Genomic DNA, 22,830 nt, shown 5'->3' with positions numbered 1-22,830 from the left:
TGAAACACAGTTGAAATTTCAATTTTGTAAACTTTTAATTAATTTATTTTATCTACAGGGGTTCATTAATTCACAATACAGAGGTACAGTTTAAGTCACTCGTTGGTTCGTTATTTCGGGTCCTCTCAAAAGGGATGTATCGAGCACCATGTGCATTATTTCTTAGTAGCAAAGAGTCCGTTTCGAGTAACTTAACAATCCACAATATCTAGGATCCGATATCCGAGGACTGCGTTCGTGACAGCCACACTCCGTTACGTTACTAAACCGCAATTATGTTATCTTTTGTCACATTCGGATTATTTTTGACTGGCATTAAATTTTTCGTGAGGTTTGAATACTATTTTCCGACCTCAATTCACCAGACTGTCGCTTAGATACCATCAGGACATTCTGACTGATCAGAGTAGGTACGGATAGAATCTAACGGATCTTCGTAAACATTGCATTTTATTGTCGTATCCTATCAACTACATACCTTTCGCCCCAAAATAGCTTCCAGTCATTCATTGTAATGAGTATTCCCTTCGAACGTAGTCCTTCACGCTACGTGGTATTCATATTTACAATAGGTACTCCTCTACTTTAAACTGTGCTTTGGTTCATTCCAAAAATAGTAAAAACAGATGATTCGATGTACAGCAAGCTGCAAAACTGCATGGCCACATTAATAAAGGAATTCATTCATAAAGTGGGTATGCACTTTTGCAGCTCGCTGTACATTACTTTTCCTTTCATACTTTTCAAACATTTTCGGAATCTCAAAGCACCGTAATTCAATTCTAAGAAACAACAAATTTGTATACGTATAGTATTGTAAAGTTAGATTATACAGCAATAGAACACCTTGTAGGTAATTACTTATAGGTAAATGGAATGTTAATGACATGTCATAAATAAGTACACCTTGGATGCCCCTGTAGTTTCTGATAGCAAATTGTTATAAATACCTACATTTCATTTTGTACCTTATTCTCATAATCATAAAGTCTATGTTACATCCATCATATCGTTAGGCGAAATGTTTTAAATATTGTCGTTATTCTGTTTATGTTAACCCTTTTCCAGCCCGCGCCTATCTACAAGGTTTTTCCAAAAAATCCAAATATATTCCAATTAATCCAGCTTTGATGATTCATTTGAAGACAAATCACATTTCCCGAAAGCGCAATCTAATTTGAACCTTAAATCGGAATGCTTAAGATGAAATTGTATAGGCGCGTATGTGGTGGTAAATCGTACTATGCCTGGAAAAGAGTTAAAGTATTAAAACAATGTCAATCACAAACTACATAGTGGTAATTTACCTGTACAGGCACGCGTAACAATATTCAAATGCCGCCTTACAATATCAGAGAGTAGAGGAAAATTTGGTTTATTTCTGGATGATTCGATGATTCCTGTTTATGCAAACAGATTCTATTTCCATCGCTTTTTTAATGTCTGTTTATACATACATAATAGAAATACATACAAAAGTAAAGTTTGGCAATCTGACTAGGCAAATGGTTATAAACCCAAAATACGAGACTATGACGAGACGTGTACTTCCGTATGGAGAATCAACATAAATACAGCTTGATTTGTGCTAGGGCCTAGGGCTTATACTAATTAATAATAGAGCAATGATTCATAATTAAATATAAAATAAATAACACGATTCATGATTTTTATCACAATGTCCTTATATATATGTATATATAACTATATTTAAATAATTTACATGCGGTTTGAAGTTGTGGCAAAACGCGCGCACGAAGGGTTCCGTACCATTACGGAAAAAAACAGCAAAAAAATCACGTTTGTTGTATGGGAGCCCCATTTACATATTTATATTATTCTGTTTTTAGTATTTGTTGTTATAGCGGCAACAGAAATACATCATCTGTGAAAATTTCAACTGTCTAGCTATCACGGTTCATGAGATACAGCCTGGTGACAGACGGACAGCGGAGTCTTAGTAATAGGGTCCCGTTTTTACCCTTTGGGTACGGAACCCTAAAAATGGACACAGGTAGGTACAAAGAATTGTACAGAATACAAAAAATATACATAGGTACACATACACTGCACGACGTACCTACCTGTTTACAGTATTCAACATTTAATGAAAGGGATCCTAGCGAAACACTATTCCTTGTTATTTGTAAAATGAAAGGTAAATGAAATACATAGTTATTTGTTTTACAAGGGGGCAAAGTTGTTGTTTAACCTCTCGTGCTAATATTGATACCCAAGCAGGCGAAAGATTCTAAAACTGAATCACGAGCGTAGGGAGTGGTTCAAGAAATGGAATCTTGAGCGTTGCGTGGGTTAAACAAATTTTGCCACCGAGTGAAACACAATTTTTTTTTTATCACATTAACACAAGGAAAATACTAACTGTAAAATATCAAAAAAAAACAAAGCAAATCAATTCAAAATGAATGTTATTAAATATTTATCATTCAAAAATCATCAATTAAAAGTCAATTCTACCAGCAAACATAGGAAACAAATCAAAATTTGCATTTGATTACTTTGCCCCACATGTGGATAAAATGCAACTTTCTCATCAGTTTTTGAACAATCAAGAGAGCCTTTACCAGCTGGTGAAAAGTAAATTTTTGGGTTTGCCATTATTATACAGTATAGTGCCAAAAAGTATATCACCAACGCACGCGATTTTCAGATCTATGACATTGTTCACAAAAACTTTTGAATGGGCAAGTTACTATTGTTGTGGCGTGGAATTTAATGGAAATTAGGATATTGAATTATTCTATAATGTATATTTGTTTTGGCATTTTATGGATCATGGAGTTAACCTAAAAACAATCTAAATTACTAAAATTGAGCCGAAAACTACAGTCACCCATAAGCTAAATGCGATTAAAATCATAATTTTTGTTTTCCAAATCAGTTCTTTTCATAGGAATTAAATCAGGAATCGTTACTTAATCTTTTTGTGAAATCTACAATCATAATTATTTGTTACGAGTGTAACCACAGGTGTAACTACATTTCAAGATACCACAATTAGCAGTCAAAGAGGTATGTGAATTATTCAAATAAATTAAGAATAGATGTGATTTTAAAGTAAATTATCAAAATAACATATATAAAAAAGTATTGCTTAACATTACTACCTACGATTTTCACAAGACAGATAAAAGAGTACGGGTTCTCATACATAATACACATAATGTAGTAATCTTATTGTCAATTTAACTTAGGTCCTCGGCTGTCCAGGGTTTTAAGAATTTGAGTGTAAACAATCAACTGTCTACGCGGATTTAGGCCGTTGGAACACTGTACTGCACAGTGAACTGACCATTTTAAAACCGTATCGCAAAGGGATAAAAGCTATATACCAATATATCACTATCTCTAGTAGTATGCGGAGGCGCAAATTAGCGCCACGCTATTGGCTATGTGCGAAGTTGGTGGTGAAGGAACGACGCCAACGCACGACGTGGTGAAAATATGAAGTTTCCTAGGACGACATGTTCACGTAGCTGCCAACTGTCAAATAAACAATATGTCCCACACCCACTAGGGCGGGGCGGCGCCACGCGCCACAGCCTCACACGGAGTGCATAACCTTCAATATTAACTTGCATCGCAGTCGCATATAGGCCACTGAACATCGCCATTCTATAAGCGTAATTTTAGTCAACCTTATTCCTCAATTCCAATTCTATTTGTATGGTAATATGGCTACCGTTTGTAATATTTAGGTAAATACCTCGGTACGTCGCGTATATTCAATTTTAATCGTAATTAATTATAAGAAAAAAATAAACAAAACGTTTAACACTGTCGCACAAAGTGGGAAATACTTATGAAACAATCATTCTAGAGTAGCTATGTGACAAGTAAGAATCTCCAAAAGCTGCCTTGTAAATTGAGGATGATGTATTAAAAATTCAAGTATCCAGCAGTGTACATACACTGTACCTAACATACCGTGCCAAAAAAAATATTACACAAAAATTGAGCTGATTCGTGCGGCAATACCCTCGCGAGGCTGTCACGCAAAATAGGCGCCAGTCGTCGAGTTGCGGAACTACAATACAATACAATACCCTCGCGAGGCGCCTCGTTCCGAGTGGACCCGCCTATTCGCTGTCCGCAGCGTACATTTTCAGGCTTTTTACAAATCTGCACTCAGTCTCAAAACAGTGAACGCATTACATAATTGTAAAAAAGAACATAACAAACACACACAACAGTATTAATAATTCATACGATTCATTAATTCCTGATCTATTTCCGAAAGTAACATTTCACGCAATAAAAAAAAATAGTTTGTTAAAGGCGAAGTTAAAAAAATATTGTAATAGACAACATGTTTTACAAATTCCTTTATGTATTGTCTTACTTTGCCGGGTTTTACGGCATCACTACTGATAAACTAAGCGGAAATACAATACAACTAATACAATAGTTTTATTGGCTATCGCAGTTGGACCACTATGAACTGCGAGTTGACAGCCAACCATGATTCGCAATCATTTTTGGGTTATTCCCACTGGTTACCACCAAGTAGGTGGAGAAAAAAAAAACAATTGTTATAGTGCGACATAAAATAGTAGAAATTAAATAAAATGGAACTAAAAAAAATTCCATACTAAATTGTTGCCATGCTTAAGCATTTTACGTCAAAAATGTGATAGTTACGTAGGAAGTGGCGCCCTCATTTACATTTTACAATTTCTTGTCGGACTATACTTATCGACCTACCTTAATGGTTTTAAGAGAACAATTTGGACAAATTCGTGGTTCAAATCTACCCCAATTAAAGGCTTGGCCAAACACACGGCATGACGCAGCGCCGCGTCCGCGCCGCGTGATGCCTGTTCAAACAGGTCGCGCGCGGATCGCGCCGGCCTCGCGCTCTCAACACGCCCTCATTGCGCGCGCGAACGCGGCGCGATGCGGGCGTGACTCGCGCCCGATACAGAATGCGCGCGCGGAGGGTTTCTCATTCCTTCCGACGCCATAGATAATCCATAACCACAATCACAAAATAACTAATATATTACTACGCTCGCACCACGCACCGCACGCTGCCTAACGTCCGACTGATGTGACCCAGCGCGGCGCCGCGTCCGCGCGCATCCGCTCCGCGTGCAAGCGCGCGACGGGGCGCGATGCCGGCGGGACGCAGTCTGTTTGACGTCGCTAACCAGTTAGCATGGGCGGCGGTCGCGCCGCGCGACCGCCGCGCTGCGTAGTGCCTTGTGTTTGGCCAAGCCTTTATTGTCTGTGCCCATAGATTACGTAATAGCAGAGAAGACAAACCACTAATTATTACTGATCTCGGTAGTTAACATTATTATGATCTGCTTATTACTCATCATTAAAAAGGAACGTTAACCCCACCGTGTGACAAAAATAAAATAAAATGTTTTTAAGACTAACATTTCTTCTGTAATATCACGTAATCTGTGCTATAAGCACACGACGCCGCTACTGTATGTACAACAAGGATAGTAAGAAAATATAACTTTAAACACTATCTACACTGACCACTGTAATATCACGGTTGCGGCAAGGCCGGTCAGGACACTGACAGCCCTAGCGCTTGCATTCAGCCACAAACATATCTTACATAATATACTTCAATATATATCAGTAAACAAGGACAAGGCCTATGTAGAATTATCACAAAAATAGGTTATTGAAGCAGAATACATAGATTAAATAACGAACTGAAACAAAAAGGCTTCCTACAAGACAATATTTAAATAATGGACGCCCTATTGAACTCAAGAGATAATCAACTTTTAGGCCAACCCGGCGTGACGAACTTAGATCCGTGTAAGTAGGCTTTGAATTTTAATGTAAATTAAGTAAAACTCCTAACATGCTCCACGGATCCATGTTCTGGTGTAGGTGCGAAAGAATAAAGAAAGAGCATTGCAACATTAAACCTTATTGGGATGCCTTACCTTAACGGTAATTTTGAAAGGCCGTTGTCGGCAATAGCGGCAAAATACGAATATGTAACTAAATGTGCTACGTTTTACGCGACCGCCTTTTACGTGGCATAAGGGGCAAACGTAGGACATTAATTATCTCGCTCCCAACTGTCACTCCAGCTTGGCATTCCGCTTAATTAACCAAAGCTTAACCTAAAACAAGAATCACGCTAAAGCTCATTTAGAACAGAACACTAAGTGCCACTTGCACCATCCCACTAACCCGGGGTTAATCGGTTAAACCGTTAACCCAGTGTCAAAATACTGGTAACATGGTAACTCAAGGTTTAACAGTTTAACCCCGGGTTAGTGGAATGGTGCAAGTGGCGCTAAAGTGCCACTAACGTCCATACCATGCAGTCCACTGCATTGGATTAGGTGGTTCGATCGAGCCTTACAGGCTCACGTCAAGGCTAACTGTAAGACTTAATTTGAACCTTAAAGTTCGACCGAGCCCTAATTCGTCACTCAATTCCGCTGAGCGTCCACACTAGTAGAGCTGGAAGTCGAAGGTCGTGGAACCGTTCCGCCACGCATGGCCGTCCTCGACGGAGGCGCGACAGAGCGGACACGTGTGCTCTCTGTCGAACCACTCGGAGATGCAGGGCTCGCAGAAGATGTGCGAGCAGGACAGCCGCACGGGCGTCTTGAAGTCGTCGTGGCAGATAGAGCACGCATCACCCGCTGCGAGGACTTGCTCGCTCGTTGGCTTCGTGCCGAAATTCTGTGGATTAAATGCATAAACATTAAGAGAGATATATGCAATAGAATCCTGGTTTTCCAATATCCAATTACGAAGGTTAACGCGCGTCTACTCGGGCGACATCACGAGCAGTAAGCTGGTAACATTGTAATAAGGTTTGATTTGAAATATCTTACCACACTCTGCAGCATGGTCCACGTAGCGTTCTTGAAAAGCCGTATCCTCATGAGCAGCTCAATCAGCTATAAAAAAGAAGTTATGACAGTTCATTTTAACATGGAGCAGCTGTCGCGTTAAATTTTTGTAGACATTTTTTGGAAGTAGGTATAGCGTATAGGACATTAATTTATTTAGAAATCTAACATTTAAGTAATAAAAATACGGTAACATATATTTTTTAAATGAAGCCTATCCAAAAGCGACTTGGAAGAACTGTCCCAGGGATCATCATTCAACGCGTGAAGTATAAGTACTAAGTAATAAACCCGACTGAATGGTTGACACCATTCTATCATAATGGTGTGGTGAACAATGGCGGTGAAGTGTCAAGTTCCGGCGGTTCCGCGGCGGCCTCCCGGACACTACGGGGTTGCGAACTGCATCGCGGCCATAATCGTGTGTTTTTAGTTTTAAGATATATTTTATAATCATATGTATGTTAGTTTTAAGGTAGGGTAGGTAGGTTTTATCTATGGGCCAGTAGTTGCCTAAAAATAAAGAAATCATTTAATTACCTATTCTTAATTCTAATCTGGTATATTCTATATTCTATGTCATCTAGTCATCTTTATATTCGATCCTTGGAAATAATCGAAACGTTTTAACAGGGTCGTGTAAAGTTTAGACGTCTTTTATTTGTGAACATGTATGTGTCAGCCAGTCACACTCGGCATTTGGTGCCCCGACAACTACCGAGTGGATTTTTATGAAGGAAGATTGGATTAAAATTGTTTATTTATGATCTTTCTTCTCATCATGATCGTCAAATTAAATAATAAAAAATATAAAATCAATTGTGACTCCCAATAAGGACCGTCATGTACTTATTAAGAAACGTATCAAACTATTTCAGTTTTTAAGTGTCCTTGATTCGTTTTTATTGCACTTTTGTTAGGCTACACATTTTACTGATTACCAAAATAGGAAATTCTTACGAAAAACAATCGGTACTGCACTGCCACAAAGCCGGGTTTAACAAATTCATTTTTAATAATTGCCTACCTTAGCCACCACGTATATGGAGACGAGGAACATGCCGACCATCTTCTCGGAGCCCTCGTAGGACTGCATGAGGTAGAACAGCCAGGGCTGGATGGACAGCAGGCAGCGGTACAGCTGCGACACCGACTCCACGAACAAGTACACTTTACCCTGTCAACAACGTTCTTTTTCTCAAACTTGCTATATAATATTGATATTACGTTCTTTATATTAGGCTGGGAAGTATCACGTTTCAAGCGCGGCTAGACGAGAGGTCTGTAATGAAATTTCATACAAAGTTGCAGGCCTAGGCCGGGAAGTAGCTTTTTTTTAATTTCTATTTCACATATAATTGTGGCACAGCATCATGGCATTCAGCCATTTTTTTTTAACCTGACGGGCTCTATGGCCATTCGAGCGGTAGGACTGTGTGGGGGGATGGTAGCCTGGGGAAAATCCAGGACCCTTCTGCATCACACGAGACGGTTTTGCTACGCTGGAAGCTGGAATACTCCTAGTTTAAAAACAAAAAACGATATTTGATTGATATATATAGTTGGTCAAGCAAATCTTGTTAGCAAATAAGAACAAAAAAACTATACTCATCCTTTTCTTTTGGGTGTTAGTACTAGTGTAAGACAAAGATAGTATGATTCTCTCTGACTATGTTTGAAATAAGACAGTCCTTTGACAAACTATATACCTATATTAAACGTTTGAGAAAAGCACTATACATACATCGGCGTGAAAACGGGTTGTCGGCCTCATAACTATCCGGCCTCACTACGTTCGGCCGTATATTCTATTCGGCGGGCATCCCCTTCCTTCCCGGCCTCTGTAGTAAAGTACTATTAATGAGACATGCTGTTGCATGATCGTTGCGGCGTCTGGTTGTTCGGGGCCGGCAAGTAAACTGGACGCTAAGCACGAACAATTTCGTATTATTGACCCGCCAGCATACTAAATGCTGGCGGGTCAGCAACTTAATTATGCGCGTGCGATAGAAATAGGGTTATGTACAGTCAGCAATACTATTAGCTTAGCACCTTTGCATACAAATTTCTATGCAGGGGGGGGGGGGGGTACTTTTTCTCTGCAGCTGACTGTACGAAACGCAGGGTAATGTACTAAATTGTTTGTGTTTAGCCTCCTCACTTTATGCTCAATTGCGATGATAACGAATTGTCTCAGCGAAAGTGTAAGATGTACAAGGCAATTTTTTTTTCAAAAAGTCCAAAAGGCAATTTTTTTAAGTAACAAATCCAATAAATGCGGTCGTACTTCGTGCTTTCTTAAAATCAAATTTAACAACTTTCCCCATCTGTTTAATCAAAGGAACTAGTAAATAATGTTAGTAACGGGTCTAACGCGATTTATTATTTTACCTTTTTTCCGACGTTTCAGCCAGGTTGTGTCTAGCTGTGGTCACGGAAGACTGACGTCCCAGAAAAACGTCAATGGAGATATTGGCAAACAACACTAAGCTACCCGACATTATAAGTTTATATATATAATATAGTATATAATATATAATAAATGTTCGGGGTAGACAAATAAATTGATCTACCCGTTTTTGTTTAGTTTTTATTGTTCACGGCACGACACGCAACACTAACAATATCCGCACACTGGTCCGAAGATAGATCCCTTGGTTTCAACATCTGAATCACTGGTCCCCAAGTTGACGATGGACGGATGTTAATTTCGATCGCTACCCTTACGATCCGAGGATAATAGCAAAGATAGATATAACTCCGTAATAGATGGATAGTCTAAGGAAAAAACGTGCCTCGAAAATCAAGAAAATTTGATTCTCGTTCAGAGGGCGCTACTAGTTTTGGCCTACAGTCGTATAGATGGCGTTGACGGTTTCGTTTGTTATTTAACAATTTTAACGCATATCAGTGAAAGAACATGGGTCAAAATCATAAAAATAATTAATGCAAATTAAAAAAATCATTTATCTATATTTAAATACATTCTATCGTATTTTTATAAATCTTCATTTTTAGTTTTAAAGTGTGTCGACAGATGGCAGTGAATTTACTGGGGTTACAAAATTTACTATGACAGTACCGCTTTAGTATAAGTTACTCTATGATAATAGTGACGCTCGGTGGAGAGGACTTTTGGTTTGTGTAGCTCAATCCAGTGATTTGTTTGAACATGGGCTAACTCCTTGTCTAAGTGTCATTATTATCCTCGGCCACCGAGAGTCATTATTATCCTCGGATCATAAGAGTAGCGATTAAATTAAAAAACACCCTAAAAATTGCAATGGGGAAGACGGGTACAAATTATCGTCAACTTGGGGACGTGCCGTCAGTGGCGTAACTAGGGGGGGGCAAGTGCCCCGGGCGCCAACAAACATTAAACAAAAACGGGTAGACCAACATGACCGCAAAGTAACAAACAGAAAACTGACCCTTTTCTGAAAGGGCAGCAAGCACGCAGGCATCATAGTGAGCAATATCTTCACGTCCACCGTGATGATCTTGACGATGAGGTCGGTCAGCACGACCAGCCACAGCAGCTCCCACACGTCGATGGGGCCGGCGTAGGCGGGGAACATGACCACGTTGGGCAGCAGCTTGCCATCACCGAACACGTAGTGCACGACGGCCACGAAGCCGGCCGTCCACACCAGCACGAAGCCGAGGCCCACTATGCTGCGGTTCAGTTGCGCGGCGTGCTCTCTGTGTAACCAACATCATTTATACAATCATACTCTAAATATAATACACAAACACTTAAAACAACTAACAAAATGAACACTAATAGACCTTTACTTTAAAAAAACAAGTGCAGTGAAATACACGCATCAGCTTTCAGCTGCTTGTGTATTAAACAATATAATATAATATATATAATATAATAAACATGGAAAAATTTCTATAGCAAGATTGAAGAAGCGGAGTCCGAAGTCGAAATTTTTAAAATAGCAAAGAGCAGAAACAGAGCCACACAAGATATTAAAACCAATAAATACATCAAAAGTAGGGAGGACAGACTACTGACTATGAATGATGATATAAATAACAGATGGTATGAGTACTATAAAGAACTTATGAATGAAGAATTCCCAAGCAAAGAGATGCAACCCCAAAGCCTAACAGAAGGGCCAGTACAAGATTTTGGACTGGATGAAGTAAAAACCGCAGTATCTAAGATGAAAAACCGAAAAGCCGTTGGTCCTGACGAGATACCCGCTGAGATATGGAAGTAGCTGGGTCCGATCGGATTGGACTGGCTTACAAAGCTATTCAATATAATACTAGTAACCAAGGTAATATCGGAGTCTTGGCGTCTTAGCTACATAATTCCCTTTTACAAAAATAAAGGGGATGTGACACAGAAAACGGTACAAAAAGTTTAAAAATCCGCGAGACCTAATTGAATTAAAATTACTAAGAAAAAGATGTGACGCATACGCAATCTCTTGCTATAACTCCTATATTTCTCACGTTGAAAATAATATACATAATAATCCAAAATATTTCTGGTCCTTCATAAAAGCAAAACGAGGAGGTGCGAGTAGCTTTCCTGCTTCGATGACAGACGGGGTTACTGTAAGCTCGGAAGGATTAGAGATTTGTAATTTATTTGCTCAATATTTTTCATCAGTTTACAGGGAGGATGACACCAATAACTTTAATATGGCCAGTGTCATAAAATCATCTGAATGTCTTAATAACGTAACATTAAACCTTGACTCGATTAATAAAAAACTGAAACACCTTGATGCTGCTAAAGGAGCTGGCCCTGACGGTATCCCCCCATTTTTTATATGTAATTGTTCAAAAACATTATCTTATCCGCTACATATTATTTACCGTGAATCGCTTGAAACTGGTATTTTTCCAGATGTATGGAAAAGAGCTAAAGTTGTTCCAATACACAAGGCCGATGATATTAGCGTAGTGAAGAACTATAGACCGATATCTATACTTTGCACTTTTGCCAAGATATTCGAATCCCTTATCTGTCCTTTTATTCAATGTCACTTCAAACAGTATATAACCGATCATCAACATGGTTTCGTTCCTGCACGGTCAACTTCTACCAATCTTGCCTCCTTCTCTGAGCTTGTCACTACGGCTGTTGATATTAATAAACAGATCGACGTTATCTACACCGACTTTAGTAAGGCATTTGACCGAGTTTCTCATATGGTCTTGATTCAGAAGCTTTCTTCCTACGGCGTCACGGATCCCCTACTAAAATGGATTGAGTCATATCTCCATAACCGTTCATTTTATGTAGTTATTAATGGTTTTTCTTCTCAGACTTATAATATCCCTTCAGGTGTTCCACAAGGCTCCCACCTTGGTCCAATATTATTCAATATATTTATAAACGATTTGCCCGCCCAACTTCATCACTCTATCCCGTTCATGTATGCAGATGACCTCAAATTCGCTAGAATGATAACTTGTCCTTCCGATATCGCTCTCCTCCAAGATGACATTGACAGACTTAATAAATGGTGTTCAGAAAACGGTATGTCTCTCAATGCCAAAAAATGCTCCTCTATTAGTTTTACACGTAAGATCAATGCAGTTTCTTCATCCTATCATATTGCTGGCGAATGTCTTCCTAAAGTGCAGACTATACGCGATCTAGGAATTATCTTTGACACAAAACTTACATTCGTTCCTCACATCGATGCAATAGTAAAAAAAGCTTCAAGTATGTTAGGATTTGTCATAAGAAACGGAAAGGTATTTCGTAGGACACAAACCAAAAAACTCCTCTATTACAGTCTAGTACGCAGTCACTTAGAGTATGGTAGTATCGTCTGGCGACCACATTATGCAACTCATTGTCTTCGGATTGAAAGATTGCAAAAAAGATTTATGTGGCACTTGGCTCGATCGGTAGGTCTTGCTAAAAGATCTTTTTCTTACAAGGATAGGTTAAAACGTTTTAAAATGATATCTCTTGAGAATCGTAGAGATCTACTCGATTTCAAATTTCTCACTAAGCTTATAAGAAATAGTATAGATTGTCCACAACTCCTGAGTAGCTTTCGATTCTCAGTGCCTAGAAGAACACCGCGTTTTGCTATCAAGCCACTGTCTCGCCCCCAGCGCCGAACTGTTTTAGGGTCAAACTCCCCGGTACCACGCTTGAGCATTTTAATAAATAAATATAGTGACAAGTTCGACATTCACTTTGACTCCTTGTCCAAAATTAGAAATTTATTCACTAGTAGTTAGTATATTTAGTTTTAATTCCATATTTAATAATACAACTTAAACAGTCGACATCATAGTTGCGCTTTGCTCCTTATTCTACAATAATAAGGTGTTCAAATGTGTCGGCTTTGTCGTTGACTTTGCTTTTAAATTATTCGCATGTGGTGTTTACCAGTAATTAGTTATACATTTAGCATGTAATTAATGTTTGAATAGATGTAAGCCTCAATGTAATAACTGTCGGTGAACCTTAAAATAAAATAAAATAAAAATAAAATAACCAAGGTAATATCGGAGTCTTGGCGTCTTAGCTACATAATTCCCTTTTACAAAAATAAAGGGGATGTGACACAATGCGGTAATTATAGGGGAATAAAGCTGACTTCTCACTCACTGAAAATCTGGGAGCGTATACTCAACCGACGCATTCAACAACTTACGTCAATCACGCCCAACCAATTTGGATTCACTCCTTCTAGGTCGACAACTGATGCAATCCAAGCAGTTAGAATTCTCACAGAAAAACATCGCCATAATAAAGAAGATTTGCACTTCATTTTCATCGACCTGGAAAAGGCATTTGACCGGGTGCCACGAAAACTAGTATGGCAGGCGTTAAGATCGCAAAACCTGCCTGAATGCTACATGCAGTTGGTTCAGGACATGTATCATAATGTACGCACCAAAGTTAAATCGGCAGCAGGTCTCAGCCAGGAATTCAGTGTGGGTTTGGGAGTTCATCAAGGGTCAGCACTGAGCCCTCTGATCTTTAACTTAGTCATGGACTATATCACTCAATGTATTCAAGAACCCTTACCTTGGAATCTCTTATACGCAGACGACATCGTCCTTATCGCCAAAACTACTCAAGAACTCCAAAATGCTCTATGTCAGTGGGTAAATGCCCTAGAAGACGCGGGCCTCAGGGTTAGCAGGACAAAAACGGAACACCTCGAATGCATCTTCAGCAACAATTTAGAAAATGATTCAGTAATTTGCTATCCTGATAAAACACCGGTACCAAAAGTAAAACAATACTTAGGATCCATAATTGCCAGTACCGCGAATGTAGAGCCAGACATAGGGCATAGAATAAGTGTTGCCTGGCAAAAATGGCGGTCGCTAACTGGGGTCTTATGTGACCCTAGTATGCCTGTTCGAACAAAAGGCAAGGTGTATCAGATGGCGATGGCGGTGAGGCCGGCGATGCTATACGGGGCGGAATGCTGGACGGTAAAAGAGTCGCATGTGCAAAAATTACATACCGCAGAAATGAAAATGTTAAGATTGTCAGGAGGAGTAACTAAAATCGACAAAGTCCGGAATGAATATGTCCGTGGTAGCTTAAAAGTGGCCCCTATCCCCGAAAAACTAATAGAAAGTCGCTTAAGGTGGTATGGCCACGTAATGCGTAGAGACGAAGAACACGTGGTCAAAAAAGCTCTATGCCTCCCGGAACGTAAGAGAGGCCGCGGATGCCCTTTGCTGACATGGTGGACCAGCATGACCAAACTAGCTAATAAATTAAATTTACCCGACCCGACAACCCAAGACAGGCAGTCTTGGCGCCGAAAAATTAGGAGAGCCGACCCCACCTAAAGTGGGATGGAGCAAAGAAAAAGAAGACGGTACTCAGATTCTTCTAAATTTAATTTAAAGCCAAGTATCACATGCCACCATGCCAAAAAATGGCATCTATTAGCATTATCAGAAGTATTATAAGAATAGTGTCACATTAACAATTTACACCAGTAAATGTATACCTATTTCATCATTGCATCAACTTTAATTTTATTGTATTACTTGAAAGTCAACTAAACTTACCGCTTGACAGCTGCATTTCCATGTGAGAATGTGAAGAAGAGCAGGAAGAAGGCAAAGAGCCCCGCGCGCGCGTCGTACAGGAACTTGATGAACAGGATAAAGTAGAACGGCGCGTAGCGGATCAGGAGGTTCAGTGTTCCTCGCACATCTACTACCTGCAATCAGTTACAGATTTGATTGTAGGGTACTTACATCCATCCTCCTAAGAGCCTGCGTACAAAATTCTGTACATATTCCAAAATTTATTTTGAACTTTTTTTATGTAACTAAGGGCCACTTGCACCATTCACTAGCCCGGGGTTTGGTTACCAGTACGATTTGACACTGGGTTAATGGCTTAACCGGTTAACCCCGGATTAGTGGGATGGTGCAAGTGGCGCTAAGGGAACTATATTAAAAACAGAACAAATGCTTCTGGGTCTCAAATATTAAAATATATAAATACTAAAATATTCTAAAGCAAATATCAATATGACAAATCAAAGGTTGCTGGTAGAGAAGCTAGTAATTCGTAAGCTCAATTCAACAATTGTATTCTTATCAGTTATTACCATCATCTCAGAAAGTTTGTAAAGTCCATTTATTGGTTGCATCCGAAAGCATTTTTGCCCAAGCTGAAACAGAGACCTTTGCTAACGCTTTGGTTAATAAATAATTCATAATAGATACAGCAAAGATAGATATAACTCCGTAATAGATGGATACAGTCTAAGGAAAAAACGTGCCTCGAAAATCAAGAAAATTTGATTCTGCGCCACTGCCTTTGGCCTACTGTCGTATAGATGGCGTTATCGGTTTGGTTTGTTATTTAAGAAATTCGGTAGATGTCGAAAGAGCATTTCTATTGCAGAAAAAATGTGTCCGTGCAATAATGAGAGCCTGGGTGACTGATAGCTGCCGACCACTATTTCAGAACTTAAAAATATTACCGCTGCCATGCATGTATATTAAAAAAGCATGTTTACTTGTAAAAAACCGTCCAGATTTGTATAAAATGAGATCTGAAATCTTCTAAAGCCAGAGAACTCAATACCAAAATCTTCTATATCAACCCCGATGCAACTTGGATATATATAAGAGGAATGCGTACAATATGTGCATAGTTCTATACAACAATTTGCCCATTGCTTATTATGAATTTTAATATTGGAATTTAAATTTATTATACTATTAGATAACATTTTTTTTATAGAAAATTTGCATGTCCTTATGCGACTGAATACTGTACACCATATTTTAACAAACACCTGTATTTTAGAATTAAGTATTCTTGCAAAAGAATCTTTATCTTTAACAATTTAACGCATATCAGTGAAAGAACATGGGTCAAAATAATATAAAAATGATTAATGCAAATATTCAAATAAAAAAATCATTTATTATTGTTATTATTATAGCTTTATTTTCCACTTAACAATGTATTTTTCAATTTATACTTTATCTATAACTGTCTTTGTTATGTGGCCCCCCTGAGGGTAAAAGCCTCCTCCATTCTTTTCCACCTTTCCCTGTCCTTTGCCGTATCGTAATCGTAATCGTTTATTGCAGACAAATAGTCCATATTATGTACCTACACACTATTTACAAGTAAAATTAAAAATAATTATAAATAATCAATCACAAAATTCATAAACCAAGTCAAAAAATATAAATAAACGAACAATTATATCATAAAAAAATATTAAATAAAAATTGAAATAAAAATTAAAAGGATTAAAATTCAAATATTCAAAATTACAAATCAAAATTTATAAGCATATACTAATTCTTCCGATAATTTTGAAATTTTGAAAATTAAAGCAGTATAAGTATAAAATTCAATAAATTAAAATCTTAAAATTAAACTAATCTATGTTATTGAGTCCGGGAGTTCCGGGGCCTGACATGTAGGTCGATAAGTACTTTCGTGAGAGGACAGTCCAAACGATTTGCTAATACGTTGAGGATGCTGCTGGAGCTAGATCGCGCCCTGCGTGCCAGCGAGGCGACCCGTTTGCGCATAATGGCGTGGAAACCATCCGTGCGCGCCTCTGCGAACATGGCTGACGCGCTACAGTAGCGCGGCAAACCCAACAGCATCCTGAACGCATTATTATATTGAACTCGGAGGGCACTGATGGTCCGTTGCGTATAGTTGACCCACAGGCTACAGGTATAAAATGACTGACAGAAGGCTCTAAAGAGCGTGGTTTTTACTTCTGTGGTACACCTCGCAAACCTGCGCGCCAACATATTGCTCCGGACCGCCAATGCCCGCCGCTCCCTTTCCACGTCAATGTTGTCCGAGAGGTCATCGGCGACCCAGTGACCCAGGTATTTGAACTTTGACACTCGCGTTAGTTGCGTTCCGTGTAGTGTAACGGGCGGCACTGTGTCAACTTTGCTACCGCGCGGATTAAACACTAGCAGCTCGCTCTTTTTCGAGTTGTACCTGAGTCCATGGGCCCCCGCGTAGTCCTCGCACACACTGACTAGCTTCCTGAGAGCGCCAACCGATGGACTCAGCAGCACCATATCGTCCGCGTAACTGATATTATTTACACATGTTCCATCAATAGAACATCCGATTTTGGTATTGCTGAGCTCAACAATTAAAGAGTCGTATACATCCAGCTTTTTCCTGCTGTGTTTCTTATGTCATCGGCCCATCTTTTCTTTGGTCTTCCCCACTTTCTTTTGCCTTTTGGGCCTAGCCATATAGTTGTTTGACGCGTCCATCTCCTATCTTCATATCTTGCCAAGTGTCCTGCCCAATTCCACTTCTGTTTTAAACTAAAATGAAGAGCATCTGTTAATCTAGTTTTTATGCGGATGTCTGCATTTCTCGTTTTTTGTATCTTCCTGAGTTTCAGTATACTTCGTTCCATCGCATGTTGACAAGATAGTATTTTGTTTTTTACTTTTTCAGTGTAGACCCATGTCTGGCTAGCGTATGTTAAGCTGGGAAGAATGGAAGAGTCCATTATGGTCTTTTTTATACTAAGGCCCCTTTTAGGATTTCTTTTTGGGCCCAGTATTTCTTCCAAGCTATACTTATTCCTCTGTCTATTTCATTTTCGTTGCTATTTGCTTCAAAGGACACTAATTTACCTAGGTATACATATTCTTCTGTGTATTCTATCGGTTTTCCCTCTACATTTACTGTTTTCTTTTGGCTATTTGTCATGATTTTAGTTTTGGATGGATTCATGTGTAGGCCAATTTTTTTGCTCTCATAGTTTAGGCTTTGTAGAATTGATTCTAGGTCCGTCGCTGATTCACTAAAAAGAACAATGTCATCTGCAAACCTTAGGTGTGTTAGTTTATTATTTAGTATCCATAAGCCTTTATTTTTCCAATTAATGTTCTTGAAAATGTCTTCGAGTACAGCTATGAATAGCTTTGGGGATAGTGGGTCTCCCTGCCGCACCCCTCTTCTAATTGTGAACTCTTCCCCTTGTTTTTCCTGTTGCACTCTACTTGTGCTTTTAGAATAGATGTTTTTTATGATATTTACATATATTTTGTTTACTTTGTTATTCCTTAGTGCAGTCCATATGGATGGGTGTACTATGCTATCGAATGCCTTGGAATAGTCCACAAAGGCTAGGTACAGTGGTTTAAAAAATGAAAAAAATCATTTATCCATATATAAATACATTTTTTGATATTTCTATTTTTAGTTTTAATTGTGTGTCGATAGATGGCAGTGAATTTACTGTGGTTACAAAATTTACTATGACAGTACCACGGTGACAGTAGGACAGGATATAATAGGATAGAGCGGCAGCTCTATCCTATTATATCCTCTTTGGATACAGCCAGCATCCATATTTCTATGGTAGCAATAACAAAGATGTGTTATGATTATGTTATGAATTATTTGGCTACTTTGGCCGTCAATATCTTTTTGATGCTGACTGTATGAAATATGAATTATTTATTGACCAAAGCGTTAGCAAAGGTCACTGTTTCAACTCGATCAAAAATGCTTTTGTATGTCCGGATGTTCTCCTATACAGGTCGCAATTCTCAAACGATTCTCATGAAATTTTGTGAGCAGGTTCAATGATTACATATAATTTTTTATCAATTATATTTAATCAATTACTGGAAATTTTTCAAAATGGCGGAGCTTGGAGTCAAGGGGGTTCACGAGGTCTAAAGCTCACATAACCACTAGTTTATTTGAGCTTAATTATTCTACAGATAACTAGACTAACAGAAATATTCAACGACATCCTAACAACCGAAAACATACCCAATGACTGGATGAAATCAACTATAACACTAATACATAAAAAAGGAGACAAGGGAGACATGAGTAACTATAGACCAATAAGTTTAATGGCAAACATTTATAAGATATTTTCAAAAATAATACTATCACGTATCACGGTCAAACTCGAAGAAAATCAACCCAAAGAGCAGGCAGGCTTTCGAAGCAAATACTCCACGATAGACCACATCCACGTCCTAAGACAAGTACTGCAAAAATACAATGAATATAATAAAGTCTACTACTTAGGATTCGTGGATTTCAATAAAGCATTCGATAGCATATATCATGATAGCATCTGGAAAGCGTTAACAATACAGGGAGTAGAGGCCAAATACATTAGAATACTCAAAAACATTTACTCGAACAGTACGGCCCAAGTTAAGCTGGAAAGAACAGGGCAAGAATTTCCACTCGAAAGAGGAGTCAGACAGGGCGATCCAATCTCACCAAAGTTATTCTCCGCAGTATTAGAGATGGTATTTAGAAACCTGGAATGGGATCGAAATGGAATCAATATCTACGGCGACAAACTTAACCACCTACGTTTCGCGGACGATATAGTCCTGTTTTCTGAAGATCCAAGTAACTTAGAAGAAATGTTGCAACAACTATCTGATGAAAGCGCCAAGGTAGGTCTTTCAATGAACACCTCCAAAACAAAGGTGATGACAAACTCAACTAGAGTAGATATTATAGTAAATGGCGGACAAATACAGTATGTGAACGAATGCATATATCTAGGCCAACTAATAGCCCCAGAAAACACAATGTTAAAGGAAATAAACAGAAGGATTACAAATAGCTGGAAACGGTTCGGTCTTTAAGCGAAATCATGAAGGACAAAAACATGCCTCTTAAAGAGAAAAGAAAGGTATATGATACGTGTATCCTCCCATGCTTATCATATGGATGCCAAACATGGGCACTGACCGAACAACAAATAAATAAAATTAAAGTGTGTCAAAATGGAATGGAAAGAAGTGTTCTAGGAGTAAAACGCAGAGATAAGATTAGTCTACAAATTATAAAGAATAAAACTAAATTCAAAAACATTCAATCTGCTTACAAACAATTAAAATGGAGATGGACAGGGCATATGTTAAGGGAAAGAACAGAAAAGTGGACAAAATTAATAACAGAATGGTACCCGCGGGACGGGAAAAGAAACGAAGGAGGACAATTCAAACGTTGGGAAGGAAAATACGACATAAGGAAAATAGCTGGCCCAACATGGAGACGAACTGCAAAGGACAGAACAAAATGGAAAGATTTAGAGGAGGCCTATGTCGAAGGACAAGCTGTAAAAAGGAGGAGATGGAAACCGGTTGCCGATTCACTTAGTTAAGAAATATAGATATATATATAGTGTAGTATTAAAGAAATATAGTGTAACGGTACCCACTTAAAACATATTATTATTGTGTTAAACAGCAATAAAGGCTTATTTTATTTATTTTTATTTTTATTTATTCTACAGATAATTTTTATAGTTTTGATACATATGTTTAAATTTAATTTCATTTTTCTGCTTTAGACCCCTTCTGTGTAAAAGCCTCCTCTAACTAGGTATCTGATGCTGACTTTAACTAATATTAATACATTGTTATATTTTAGGCTTACCTGTTGCGTGCCATCTTCACTTTGGCTATCATTATCCACATTGTCATGTATATTATTATTGTTAGAAGGGTTGACGGACACATTGATGTCCTGGAGGTCTGTAGCAGGCTCAGGAGCCTCAGGCTCTCCGATGGCCACATTACTCATTCCATGTGTCGGGGACAATGGCAGGGACCCCAGCACTACTCGCTCATTCACTATGTAAGTCTGGGCATTGGGGCCCAAGTTCACATGTGCTATAGAACTCTGTGGTCTTTGAACTTCTGTTGCTTGATGTGTGCCAGGTGGGTTTCGAGGAAGCCATGTTGGAAGGGATAACCTTGCATTATTACCCTGAAAGTATATTCCAAAAACAACAATTATAAACTGGGCTAGAATAAATTTTATGGTTTTAGTTGGGTTTTAGTATACTAAATTCACTAAATTGTACCTTGACTGTAAAGCCAATTTTTGGTCTAATAAAGTTATCATCAATTGATATAGCAATTTAACAGTGTCAGACCACAAGAAAGGTTCTAGCATTCAATGAAGATTAAAGTAAAATTCACTTTATTTACTTATTTTCATAGTTTTATGGCGCAATAATAGTAGTTTATGTGACTGCTACATAATGAAAGGCATTTATATGAGTGAAAGGAGCTCGTTTCATAACTTTCACAAGAACAGCAAGCAAGTTTCATAGGAACATCACATGACTAAGAAATTTCTTCTACCAAAATAGTTACTCTATCTTTAAAAAACCGCAAATAAAACCTAATTTGCGGTTTTGAAAAATAAACCCTTATGATTTGTGTGTAGACAAACAATATTATGATCATGATAATAAGATGTAAAATAAAACCATAATTAATGCAGCATAAAGGTCAGAGAAATGACAAGGTTATTTTATTTTCTATACATAAAGAAAGTCATTAATTGTAATGTTTACATATCTGAACAGGCAATAAACGACTTCTGCTCTATGACTAATCATTGTTTATTACATCATTATCAATATTCATTGGAAATTAAATATACAAGTTTACCATTCGGGCATGCTCAACGAGTGGTCTAATCTCCCTGAAGACACTGCTAAGGCGGTCCCCGAGCCCCACATTGTTCCTGTTTGTTGGCGAAGGCCTAGAAATTGAGTCCAATCTGACCAAAACATTATTCCGAGGCGATACTTCGGATGGAGGAACATTTTCAATGTCTACGTTTACTTGGTTCGGCTGTGTCATAGCTACATTTGATTGATATTCTATAACTGTATAGCTGCTATTTTCATTTGTTATTATGCGACAGTGCGTGAAAAAGAAAACTATTTTTTTAATGATATTTTGCGAACATTAATGGATACTTAATATGACGGCCAGGCACTTTGACAATTATGACATTTTTGATATTTACGACTGCGTACGTTCAGAAAATTAAATTAAATCTAAAGTACTAACAGACCAATAACAGACGGACGTACCGAACCGCAACCTTGGTACCAAAGAATATATAGTTTGTCAAAGGATTGTCTCATTTCAAACATAGACAGAGAGAATCATACTATCTTTGTCTTACACTAGTACTAGCACCCAAAAGAAAGGGATGAGTATAATTTTCCTGGTTGGTACTGACTGACAAATTGGTTTGACCAACTATAATACTCACTGGTAATGTTTATGAATTTGTTATGAATGCGACAGAAGGACTTGTATCCATGGTCATGAAATAAAAAATAAATAAAAAAACATACTGTCAGCTTGCTGCATGCTGTCAGCCTCAGTCAGCTGCTTTGGGTGTTTGTTGTTCGTATTTCGTAAACAAAGAGTTATAATAATATATATATAGAAAGAATTAGAAATTCGTTAAAGCCGCGGACTGGACGCACGCGACCGGCGGCGCGGCAAGCGAGGCAAAAGGCCGCGGGCGTCGATGTTTGGTTACCCAAATTCCGAGATACAATAATCTCCAGCATAATAATACGGTGGGTGATTAGATTATATCTTGGAAGATGTGGAATATACTGTAACAAAAGCAAATAGTTTATTCCTGAATTCAACACTTCCAATGACACTTGACGTCATT

General features: G+C 38.4%; 1 protein-coding gene across 1 annotated transcript; it reads right to left on the bottom strand.

The window, feature by feature from the left end:
* Positions 1–10: 10 nt before the first annotated feature.
* LOC134754060 (E3 ubiquitin-protein ligase RNFT2) lies at positions 11–22,100 on the bottom strand. The gene is made up of 7 exons (XM_063690126.1): positions 21,798–22,100; positions 20,773–21,105; positions 14,892–15,046; positions 10,295–10,565; positions 7,891–8,040; positions 6,846–6,911; positions 11–6,690 (listed from the first exon to the last, which is right to left on the bottom strand). Exons 1-7 carry the CDS (start codon positions 21,990–21,992, stop codon positions 6,457–6,459), a joined length of 1,404 nt encoding a protein of 467 aa, XP_063546196.1. The 5' UTR covers positions 21,993–22,100; the 3' UTR covers positions 11–6,456.
* Positions 22,101–22,830: the final 730 nt, after the last annotated feature.

Source organism: Cydia strobilella, chromosome 2, assembly GCF_947568885.1.
Source record: "Cydia strobilella chromosome 2, ilCydStro3.1, whole genome shotgun sequence".
NCBI lineage: Eukaryota > Metazoa > Arthropoda > Insecta > Lepidoptera > Tortricidae > Cydia > Cydia strobilella.
The sequence above is the reverse complement of the archived record's forward strand: the minus strand, read 5'-3'. Positions and strand labels throughout refer to the sequence as shown.

Coding starts and splice junctions, on each gene's coding strand:
- LOC134754060 (XM_063690126.1), bottom strand. CDS start 21,992: ATGACACAGCCGAACCAAGTAAACGTAGACATTGAAAATGTTCCTCCA. Junction 10,566..14,891: donor GGAAATGCAGCTGTCAAGCG/GTAAGTTTAGTT, acceptor TTGGTTACACAG/AGAGCACGCCGCGCAACTGA. Junction 6,691..6,845: donor GGACCATGCTGCAGAGTGTG/GTAAGATATTTC, acceptor TTTAATCCACAG/AATTTCGGCACGAAGCCAAC.